The sequence below is a fragment of the Agrilus planipennis genome, unplaced genomic scaffold, assembly GCF_000699045.2.
Source record: "Agrilus planipennis isolate EAB-ADULT unplaced genomic scaffold, Apla_2.0 scaffold124, whole genome shotgun sequence".
NCBI lineage: Eukaryota > Metazoa > Arthropoda > Insecta > Coleoptera > Buprestidae > Agrilus > Agrilus planipennis.
Genome location: NW_020438950.1, coordinates 313,039 through 325,082, shown reverse-complemented (window position 1 = coordinate 325,082; position 12,044 = coordinate 313,039). Strand labels below are relative to the sequence as shown.

Sequence of the window (12,044 nt, the reverse complement as noted above, 5' to 3'; positions counted from 1 at the left end):
GTTTCCATATTTTAATACTTCCCTACTCGTATCTACTACCCTCTCTATTCCTTCCTTGTAGGACAGTTTTTCATTTTTCATAAGTTACCAAAGGAGTTCGTCTTACGCCTTCAGCAGAACAAGTCTCTTCTCTTCTCCTTTCGTTACGCCAGTTGTTGTTAAGTTGTAAATATATGTTGTTGTTATCTAGTTTTAATTATTCGTTTTCNTAATTATTTGTTTTCTAAGTCCTCCTCAAATCCTTCTATAACAAAGTGACCAAAACAAACTTAACAAAAATTTCTTCTAATTTTTTGTCTCCTATCTTTATATTCCCTCTTTCCCTACTCTTTCTTTCCTCGCATTCTAATATTTTTGTTTTACTTTTATTTATTTTCATACTATTTTGATAATACCGCTTCCATTTTATTGAAGTTTATCTCCTTGATCACGATCAATTAATTTAACTAGATACTTCGTTCGTGTTGTTTCTTCCTACCATAGGCTTATGATGTTAACCTAACTGTTTTTCCTACTTTTTGTTCCCATAATATAATATCGAGTACAGCAATGAAAATTTATCTATCGTTTTGCATAAGTAATAAATTATTGTTGTTTTACAATAAGTTGCTTTCGTGTTAACGAATGCGATAGTTTATATTGTCATAAAAATTGCCAATACGTTATCAATCTCTCGTAATCAATAACCTTTTGTTGAACATTGTCGATTTATAAAAGAAAAAGTGTGACCTCAGATTCGTGTATGCGGATTCGCGAAAATTTTACTTGTAGTAGATATGACACCATGTGTGTCAACGATAATTTAACAAACGAGATGAACATGGCAAATCAATCAAAAAATCGATCGACCGCCAAATGTCAATCTGATAGGGAGTAACGTCGACTTTCGTCAGTGCACACAATACTAAATATAAATCATACGGAATAATTTGATTGAGTAAGAACTTAGATATACATGGTTATTTTTTTGTCATCTAAAGTCTCAATTCGTACGTCTCATTTACTGTCAAAATAATTAGTTTAGTCCTCTCCTTGTGTGTGAGAACTATATAATTTATAATGATTTAAATCTACAATATATAGGTACGAAAACGCTAGAGACGGTAGAAAATCATATGTTTTGTCACTAAAAAGCTAACAATATTTCATTATTATTTGAGACCAAAATTATTAACAATAATACTAAAACATGGTAAGCGTAATAAATTCTTGACATAAAATAATTTCAAAATTTCCAGGAGTAACTTATGGGCGGTATCATCCTCGATTACTTTTTGATGCCTGTAGTTGATATGTAACGGCATGTTTTTAGATTAATCTTAGGATTCGTCAAATAAGTATCCAAAAAAATTTACATGGGAATCATAGTGTATAGAAGTCATAAAATCGATCATAAAACGCATTAAATGTTCTTTTTTAATAATGGGATCAATAAAATATTCTTCTCATTGAAAATCGAAACTATATGAAAACAACAGGTACCTATCTACGAAAGGCAAATTCCGTAATGAAAAGTGAAATGAAGTCCCCGCTTGGACATCCGAATGGGGGAGTAGTTGACTAGTTTACGTCTGGAGTGTTTTACCCCAGAAGACGTCATGATTTAATTTGTATAGTTGTACGTTTTACTCGTGATCTCTNATCTCCAAATACATCCGCAATATGCAGTTAGAATGACTATTTTATTGATCAATGGATGGAAAATGATCTAATTGGAGGAGATTATTACGGCGAGCGGCATCGCACCAATATCGCAATATATGAGAATCGTGGCACAGTCTACTTGAGAGAAATATTGGAAAAACGCATCCAAACATCATGGAGCTTCTAAAACATTTGTAGGGTAATTCTGCCTATTACGAGATCTTTCATGTTAGGACAGAGCTAAATATGTCTCAGAAAAGAAGTGCAACGAAGTATGTACAACTGTACAGTACGATAAAAAGGACCATTGACCAAACAGAAAACACTGGTGACATTTGTAACGATTTAAAAAAAAATGTGCTGTTTAATAGATTTTGAAATTGTATTATTAGCTAGGCTAATTATGATTATAAGACCCACTATAATGTAGTATGTAAAAATATATATTTACCTACAAAAAACAATTTATTAAATTCTCTGGTTCTAATCTGGTTCAAAGTTTGAAATATCTTTCTATATTAAATCAAATGTTCAATATCATCTCCTGAATGTGGACGCCAAGAGCAATTTCATTGTATAATCTCTTTTTCAATTTGGCGGAAAGCAATGGGACTAAGTCGCGTTCGTAGTACAATAATTGAATGAACTGAACTAAAATGGGTGAGTTTTTGAAGAAAAATTATGAAATATATTTTTTTTTACCTTTTAACCCCTCTTATGCCTTCATCATTCATTCGAGAAAGCAATAGTTACAGTTAGTCCCTTGGTAAGACACTTTAAGAAGTAGGCATTTAGAAATTTTTTTATTTAGGTACTGTAATGGATATATTACCAAAATACTAATTAAAGTTTTGTCCCTTCGTGTAATGCTGTAAAAGTGTTAATTCTGACCTTATTTATACATAGAAAAAAAATAATTTTTTGTGCTTTCTTATTCTTAAAAGCTAAACGAAGGTCTTCACGGTGGTTCAAAATCCCCGATTGAAGATAAGTAATACCCACCAACGTTTCCGATCTGATTGCTAATTATTTTTGCAAGGTTACAAATGTTAAAAGCGTTTATAAGAGATTTTTAATCGGTTTAGTAGATATAATACGTAATTGAATACATCAATTATGCATATCATCTAAATTCAATCTCGATGGAATAAAACATAAGGATTTCACTCACATTTGTAATGCTATTTATTCCGATACCGACTCAGATAACAGCCAATTATTAATTTTAAAATTATTACTATTGAAGTGAGTAATCTTTTAATAAATGAAATTACGGGCAATACCTACATTACTAAGATTTTATTCAATTAAAATTATAAAGTATTTGTTTTATTGTTGGTTAGTGTTCTGGAATTTCTTGCTCTGTTTGGTGTTGTTTTAAGAAAGTTCTGTGTACAATTGCATTGAATCCGGTGTGATCATTAGCTGAATACTCAACAGTTCGCAAAGTACCATCGGGATCAACCAGGGAATAATGTCCCTTTACAACGTCGCCTTCACGGGCTTCTTGGTGAAATTTTATATCCCCTGTATGAAAATCTTGTACGCCATATCGGAAATTGTATTTTGGATATGCCTAAAAAAAATAATAATAATATACATAATTTTCATAATTAATGTAAAAATTGAAAAAGTTTGGTTATTTATTTACAGATTAACTCCTTTGTATTTATTGGCCTATCTACAATAGACAGACAAAATTAACAAAATTAAATTAAATTAAATTCAACTCAAGAGCATTTTAACAAAAATGATAAATTATCATTCAACATTATTTTAAATTCGTGTAAATATCTATTATTTATACTAGTTCTTCGCCCCTATCAGTCACTGTGAGCTCGAAACTGTTAGCACCATTGCTTCGAGTGGCCGAAATTCACTTTTGTAAAGAATTTGTTTAATCACTTGCTTTGTGTTAAAAATTGTTTGAAAAATTAAATTTAAACGAATTGTTTGTAAATAGGTATGCAACACATCGTACACTTCAGCATAAGATATTGCTGATACTAACTACGTAATACTACTTTGCCCTGTGCTGACAGCACTCATAATTTCTTTTATACATAATATTTAGTTTTACCTAATTGTAATATACCAATTCCCGTGTTTTCGTTCATATATGAAGGTATATTATTCTTGGTATTGCAATTGCTGGTCTAATTTCAAATTTGACGGAGCACCCCTTGTCCTTAATCTACTAATTACCTCTAGTTTTAGTTCCAATCATCATATATGAGGAAATAAATTATATAACTCAGAACAATTAAAGTATAAAGTAGGTAATGTTAAGTCGGCTTAAATTTGTTATTTTTCACATTTTATGCAGTTTCTCCAGTTATTAACTTGATTACCTAAAGGTCGCTCAAAAATTTTATAGATAAAGCAAAAAATATTATTCCTTAACTTTTATTTCTTATTTCTCTTTTCATAATCAGTGTGAAATCAACTCCTTTGGCTTTGATTTCACACTGATTTCACAATTTTTTAAACGTTTCAAAATTCTAAATATGAATATTTTCAGATGCAAATTAGAATAGAATCACCATTTGTAATTCAAATAATAAAAAAAATATCAAAAATACTTTTTTTATAAGTATGGTTAGCGTTCTTAAAAATCTTGAGTGTACTTTAAACAATTCTCGTGACATTTAAGGCAAAGGGAGAGTCCCTTCCATGCATCAAAACAAAAAAATTTTTACAGGAAAATCGCCTAATTTTGGATGCTTTTGTTTGCGTGAATAAAATATATTTTAATAATTTAATATAATTGATAGAAATCTTTGATACTTTATGGAAGCTCCATTATAACTTAATTTCTGTAACTTTTCAATACTTCACTTAACTGTTAGAAATAAAATAGTATTTAGTGTTTGTTCGACTAGTTTCTTCTTTATTAGGACATTTTTAAGAATTAAATACCCAATTAATTAAATACATAATTAATTCATTCTTGAAAATGTTCTAATAAAAACGAATCTAGTCGAACAAACGAAAAATAGCGTTTTATTTCTAACAAAGTAAAGTATTAAAAAATTACAGAAATAATAAAAAATGTTTAAATTTTAATAATTCTATTGTACCTTTATTATTCAGGTTACGTGATTGAAACAAAAACATCCGTCATAGCAATTTTTTTTCAACTGCATGGGTATATTCTGCAAACTTTCTGGAACATTCCTGTAAAATGACACTACCCTAAGCTAACTATTATTTACCTTTCTGTAACAGTCTGCAAGCAGAGAAACAAAAAATTTATAATACAAATAAAGGCATAATTTTAATTTACTAGTGAATAAGCGAGTTTGTGCTTCACACAAGATTACTTTATACGGGAGACCTTTCGTTTTATGGGTTTATTTACAAAAAACAATTAACGGACTTTGAAATACTGAATAGAATTACCCAATATAAGGAGACTTTCCTCTATACAAAATCGGAAAAACAAAAATTCTAAAGAACAATGGATTATCTACCCTAGTCTGCATCATAAAATGTATCTGATACCTAAGTTTTGACCCTGAACCAAATCTTATGCGTCAAAGTCTATTCATAACTCCTTGATTAAAATAAAAAATAAAACAGTAACAAATACATTGTGTGACTTTCAGCGTCGCAATTTTCTCATGCGTGATTCACTATATAACGTGTATGCTTTTTTTTTATTTTTATTAGTTTCAAAGAAGAATTAGTAGAGGCCACACCTGTTTGTCAGTACTATATTTATATGAGAAATGATGCATAATGCAATTATCGTAAAAAATTTAAATTCCTAAATGAAACACACATAATTACCACTGGATTTATATACTTACTCTTACTAAATTTTTCTATGAAAATACCTAGTAAACACAAACTGCATATTTTTGAAGNCGGGTGTTGAAATACTTGGTTTCCTCAATTATTCGATCGGCTTTTTGCAAAAGGAATTGCCCTCCCAATATCGCATTAACCTTGAGCGACTCTTCTTTCTTCAAAACATTGGCAATGCGACGTTTGAAGAGGATGAAACAATCGGCGAGAAACTGACGTGGGTCTTTATGCTTCAAATTAGAAATCACACCGGTACGAATGCGGCTATCGAATGCGATTTCGCTGTCGTCCCATTTTACTCTTTTTGATGGTCTAGAAGAGGTTAAAACCTCGCCCGTCATCCCCGAACCATGTCTTACAGAAACTTTTATTTGATTTCTATAACTTTTAACGTTAGCCAGCTGCGATAAAAGTTGTTGCTTCTCGCCTACCGTGGTTGCCTTCTTCAATAGCATTTTAATAGTTCGTACAGCCTTAGTACAGTTCTTCAGTCCGTCGCGCGCTGCATCTTCGCTGTAGGTTGTCTGCAAAGTCTTTACTAATGAAGTTATAGTAAAAATCAGAAGCTTAAGAACCTTTTTGGCTGACATGATCTGAAACGTGAAAACATCGGTCGTTTAATAAAACATATTAATCACTAATATTAGTAGAACACGGATTTAAAGCAGATGGCCTGTATAAAAACTGCTCTCAGAATTACATTAAAAATAAGTGTTATTATGATGAATATTATCACATACTACACAGTGAAAAACAAGGGGTAGTGGTGTTTTATCTGAAACATTTGATACTATTACGTAACAACACCTCGTGCAAAAATGGAAACCTACCTCTTTCAAATAAAATAATTCGAAGTGGTCTGTATTCTATCGAAACTGCCAGACGCGGATCGCGATTTCGATCTTTTTGGATCTCATCAGCGCGTCGCAGGCAGCTCCGACAGAACACAGACCAACCTACAAACGAAACTATTAGAACAGAATTTCAAAGAAAAATTACTCAAAAGATGATGGTGTATATATATACCTAAAGTGATCTAAAAAATTTCGAAGTGAATTCAAAAAATATACAGTTATTATAATAATGTAATCGTCACAAGATGCTGTTTAATTTGATATGAAACACGTCGTACCTTTTTTTAAAAATAAAATGCTAACAATATTACAGTTCTAATCGCTGCAGTTCAATTAGGTATATACCAAACTACACCACACATATTTTTGAAAATGAAGAGCCCCTTTTTTAATAAAAATAAATTACAATTTACTGCTTATAAAGTAACAAATATTGCCGATATTTATAACTATAACTGTGAATAATACATGCTTTATAAGATACAAATGAAACTATTAGAACAGGATCTCAAAGAAAAATTACTCAAAAGAAGACGGTGTATTTACCTAAAGTGATCTAAAAAATTTCGAAGTGAATTCAAGAAATATACAACAATATTATAGTTCAAATTGTTACAGTTCAATTAAGTATAAACCAAACTATACCACACATATTTTAGAAAATGAAGAGCCCCTTTTTAATAAAAATAAATGACAATTTACTACTTATAAAATAACAAATATTGCCGATGCCTATAGCTATAACTGTAAACTTACGGATGCATAATTATGTATTATACTAAGTGCTTAATATGAAGTACAACACATCCTACATCATTTGAAAATGGCAACCTACCCCTTCTAAAATAAAAAATATTAGTCTACACAAACCACTATAAAGGGGTGGGAAAATATTCTACCCCATATAATTTATCTGAAAAACGGGCACGGATTCAAGAAAAATTATAATTTCTAGCGGTGGTGCTGGTAACGGTACGATATACAACACGGTGCTTTATATGGAATATTTTACATTACTACTAGAAGATTTCAAAGAAGAATTAGTAGATGCCACACCTGTTTGTCAGTACTATATTTATATGAGAAATGATGCATAATGCAATTATCGTAAAAAATTTAAATTCCTAAGAAGAATTAGTAGAGGCCACACCTGTTTGTCAGTACTATATTTATATGAGAAATGATGCATAATGCAATTATCGTAAAAAATTTAAATTCCTAAATGAAACACACATAATTACCACTGGATTTATATACTTACTCTTACTAAATTTTTCTATGAAAATACCTAGTAAACACAAACTGCATATTTTTGAAGGACTGGAACAATTCATTAATTTGTATGAATTCAGATGGTCAAAATTGAATACAGAGAAAGGTGTTTCAGTCAAAATTTTTTGGCCTACCCATCGTATTTATCACATTTTGCCTAAATTCCCAGATTTGTATTTTCCTGATTTTTCAAATGGAACGTTCTGATTTTTGGATTGCTTTAGAATTGACCTCACTTTTTTTGCGTAGAACTGCGTTAAAATTTTGATGGATTTCACAACTGAAATGTACGCCACTGTTTTTACGAGAAAACTTCTTTTTATTAATTATATATCTTTAATAATGTAACTAAACTGCGAAGTATTTAACAGCATTCATAAACCAGTGGCTCTAGCATCCAAGTATTAAAAAACTGTTTTTTTTTAATTTTTGTTACGAAATTTTACAAGATTTTGAGGAAATCTTGCAAAATATTCGAAAATAAACAAAAGCACAACGTTCAATATAAATTTAGGTGCCCCAGCAGCAACACTTTTTGAAATATACAACCGGGAATGCTGCCAAATGTGACAAGTATATGCGCTATTTTTCTAAAAACATTAAACGTATCTCCTATTTTCCCCTGTTTTTTACTCAATATGAAATCAAAGCCTAAAGGGGTTAAAAGTTTTTTAAAAACCACTGCCGACATTTTACCCTAGTTGTAAGGACCTCCTCAAGACTACAGCTAGAAAAACTTTTTAACTCCTTTTGACTTTTTCACACCGAAACCTTTCCAACATGTACAATGTGACTCAGTTTAAATTCAGAACCTTTTAGAATGTCTTGGTAATGGTCTGTATTTTGACAATTTTTATATGTCACTGTCACTTTTTTCTTGCTAAGTAAAAATTGCACTTTTATAAGGAATATCTCAAAAGTAATAACTAAATCAATGGACTTCTTAAATAAACCTTTTATATAATTAAAATCATCAATATTTTAAAATAGAAATAAGTATAAAGCAAGTGGGTATCTTTCTTAAGAGATTACAACATGCGACACTTCCACTTCATCGTTCTCATAATTGTTTTGTTCTTGCTCTGCCTTTAAATCTCTCCAGAATTTTCTCATTTCCTGGACTTCGGGTTCGCGTCGTACCCAGTATCCTTTCATGTACGCTTGAATTTTGATGGCAGCATATTCGTAACTCCACACATAAGAAAATGGGAAAATCGGTCTAGGATGTTCTTCTAACCAATCCTCAACCCAAGGCATATCAAAAATATACATCCAATTATCCTTGCGTTCGGGATATTTCGGATTTAAGTTCCAATACATTTCAGCGATATAATCGATTGGATTGAAAGTGCATCTCAAACACAATCCTTTCTCTTTTGCTTTGGTCATTGTCTCCAATAAGATGTACTTTAAAAAAGGGTATATTTGGTATTTTAAAATGGTCGTAGCAGGGTTGTCGGGTATCGGACACTCAGTAATTTTAGTCTGTCGAAATGAATCTATTTCATTCCGGTTTTCTTCGCTTTCCTTTAAAATTTCCTGCCATATCTGGTTGTGAGGAACCTTCGGTGTTTCTTCTAAATCACTTTCCTCTGACTGAGTTTCTTCCTCTTTTGAGATTTCCTGCGCTGAAGTTTTTTTCAATTGAACATTCGACTGAAGTACTTTTTGCGATGACATTATAATGACACCTTGTTTATAACAAACTAGCAAAAATAAAAATCTCACTAACCCGAGCAACATTTTTTCTTCATTAATATGATGTAATTTGTAATGGATTAAAAATTAAATGAATTTTCACATTAATATTGAATATTATATTGGTAAATTCGTCTAATTGTTTTGTTTATTAAAATTATNATGGATAAATTTCCGACAGCCTGTTTATACACTTGCGATAGAGGCCATTTGGTTTGTTCAAGATGCTATAAACAAGAATATTACATTGGTATGCTATAATCATTAAAACAATTAAATCGATTTGTAATATATACCTGAAAACTTTTTTAAAATATTCGCGTAACCTAGATGATACCGATATCGATAATATTAGAAATGTGCGAAATGGTGTTTTAAAAGTATTTAAATACAAAATGCAAATACTTTTTTCGTTTGTTATTTCAAATGTAAAATACAAAATAGATTTCCCTTTTGTATTTTTAATGCCAAATGCGTATTTTCAAAATATTTTTTTTGTAGTAGGTACTTGTTTAATTTTGTACATTTACTTAGGTATAAAATTGTTTTTAAGAAAACCTTGCAGGTATTTGCTCATTTTTTAAATATTGGAGTTTTTCTAAACTAATAGTGAAGTTTGCACTATATTACCAGGTGCGAAGATTGAGTACGATTCATCTTTTTCTGTTTGAAGTGATTGAGGTATAGTTTTTCTAACTTTATGATATAGTTTCTTCAGTTCAACAACAAATAATTCTTCTATATGCTTCCTTAATTGCCTTTGTCACTCTTTTAATTGGAAAATAGACACTGATGCCAAAATAGTTTGCTTAGCGTGAAAGATTAGAGCCAAAATAGATTTGCAAATAATTTTATTGACGTAAAATCAACATCAATCATTTTATATCGAAATACTTACAACCCCATTTTGTTTATGATCTTTAACATATTGTAATAAGAGTAATCTACAGTTCTTTAGCTTTGGGTTTATCTAATAAGTGAAGTTTTTCGAATCGTTTTCTAAGAATTTAGGATTATACATATTTAATAGCAGATCACAATATCTTGTAGTTATCAGTTTTACACAGCTTTTATATCAATTCAATATTGTTTGTCGTAATTCCTAGAATTTCGTAATTCCTTGCTAAAGGTAGGAAAAGTGGTGATTTGACAGGTACTGATATCAGTTTGGAACTTCAAAATTCCATGGACCATGACATTGAACCCGGAAAACAATATCGATCCAATATTTTATATTATCCACCGTTAAATTAACAATTTTTGGGCTCTCTTCAGTTAAAGAATTAAAAGACATTCACGGAATGTCTCTTTGCCTCCTTTTTAAGCTTCTAATACCTTCAATGGCCAATATGAGCAAACTTCATTTATTTATTTTGTATAGTTTGATCGATAATATTATCAAAACAATTAAGGACAAAAGTAAATTCGTCTAATTGTTTTGTTTCCTTGTAAATTTTATCGCAGTTTTGTACCCAACTCTTTTTTTCTTAGGTCAAGGGTTTTACACCGTTGTATTTAATAATTATGAAATCAGTAAATAAGTACTTACATCATAATCTATCGAGTGATCGTAATCTTCTTTAGAATCATTCTCCGAAGCAGTTTGAAGATTGTCAGAGTGTCCTTCCTGATCCGTGTAAGTTTTACTGTCTTTCTCGGGTTCGTACGGTTGTGTAGGATAACTTGAAGCCTTTTTTAGCAATAAAAGGTATATCGAAATCTAGCGTAAAAATTGCAAGTAAAAAATAAGCTCCTAAATGTTCAAACTAATGGAGGGTAATAAAATTAAAAGTTTACCTGCATTACGGTATGCATGTTTAGTCAACGAATGTGTAAACTAACCGGACTAGTTCTTAATTACAAATGCACTTAATAAGTAAACTAAACTAGAGAAAATAAGAGATGGCTTATATATGCTTTCTTTTGGAAAATAAAAACGTTAATGAAACTGCATATTTATCGAAGTGAATCGTTTAGGTAGTTGGCATAAGTGTCTATAAAGAAAGTGCTTCTTATTTATCATGCACGTATAGCACCGAGTAGAATTGAAAAATATTAAATTGAATGAAAATTACAGTTTTTCTAACAGATTTTATTGAAGTCAGATTTACAAAATACAGGTAGAAGATAGGTAAAGTATTACAAATGTAAATTGTTCCGTATGTACAAGTCTAAAAGGTTTTCTTTTCTAGTCACCCAAAAAAATTCTAACATTTTTGAGCGACTCGTTTTTCTTCAGTTTGTATGTTAACTCATGAAAAAGAATATAGGTTTACGAGGTTGCCCTTTGGCTTATTATGTTTTACAATTTCCAGTCCAAAAATTTAACTAACAGCAGCAAAAGTAAATTACCGTAAATAATGCTTGTAAATTAATGGATGTTAGCACTTCGTGACAATCAGTCGCAGTTCTTGATACTTTCTGAATACGAATGCATTTAATTAATGCTCAGCGATTAACAGAAAGCGGAATGCCATTTATTCTGAATCTTCGGCGAAGGGTGACCATTTTAACTGTCTAATACTTTTACATATTGTATGTATTTCTACAGCAATAAAAAATTCTAAAATTATAAATTTTTCTTTATACTTAATTATATTTCTGTTAGACACCTTTTAGCACTTTAAGAGCAACGGAAGTTGCGCGCGCATTGCTAACAAAAATTTAACGGGGATGAAGTTAGCAATGTTTGGCTATTGATTTACGAGTTTCCTTGTAATTCATAACAACGATTAAAGAAAATTGTAATTGTCAAAGTTTGACATC

At 30.6% G+C, this 12,044-nt stretch overlaps 2 protein-coding genes across 2 annotated transcripts; both read right to left on the bottom strand.

The window, feature by feature from the left end:
• Positions 1–5,483: 5,483 nt before the first annotated feature.
• LOC112904561 lies at positions 5,484–6,558 on the bottom strand. The gene has a single exon (XM_025974800.1). The coding sequence runs from the start codon at positions 6,042–6,044 to the stop codon at positions 5,484–5,486; it is 561 nt and encodes a 186-aa protein (XP_025830585.1). The 5' UTR covers positions 6,045–6,558.
• A 1,981-nt stretch (positions 6,559–8,539) lies between these two features.
• LOC108735008 (IQ domain-containing protein K-like) lies at positions 8,540–9,276 on the bottom strand. The gene has a single exon (XM_018466791.1). It carries the CDS (start codon positions 9,258–9,260, stop codon positions 8,601–8,603), a length of 660 nt encoding a protein of 219 aa, XP_018322293.1. The 5' UTR covers positions 9,261–9,276; the 3' UTR covers positions 8,540–8,600.
• Between the last annotated feature and the right edge of the window lie 2,768 nt (positions 9,277–12,044).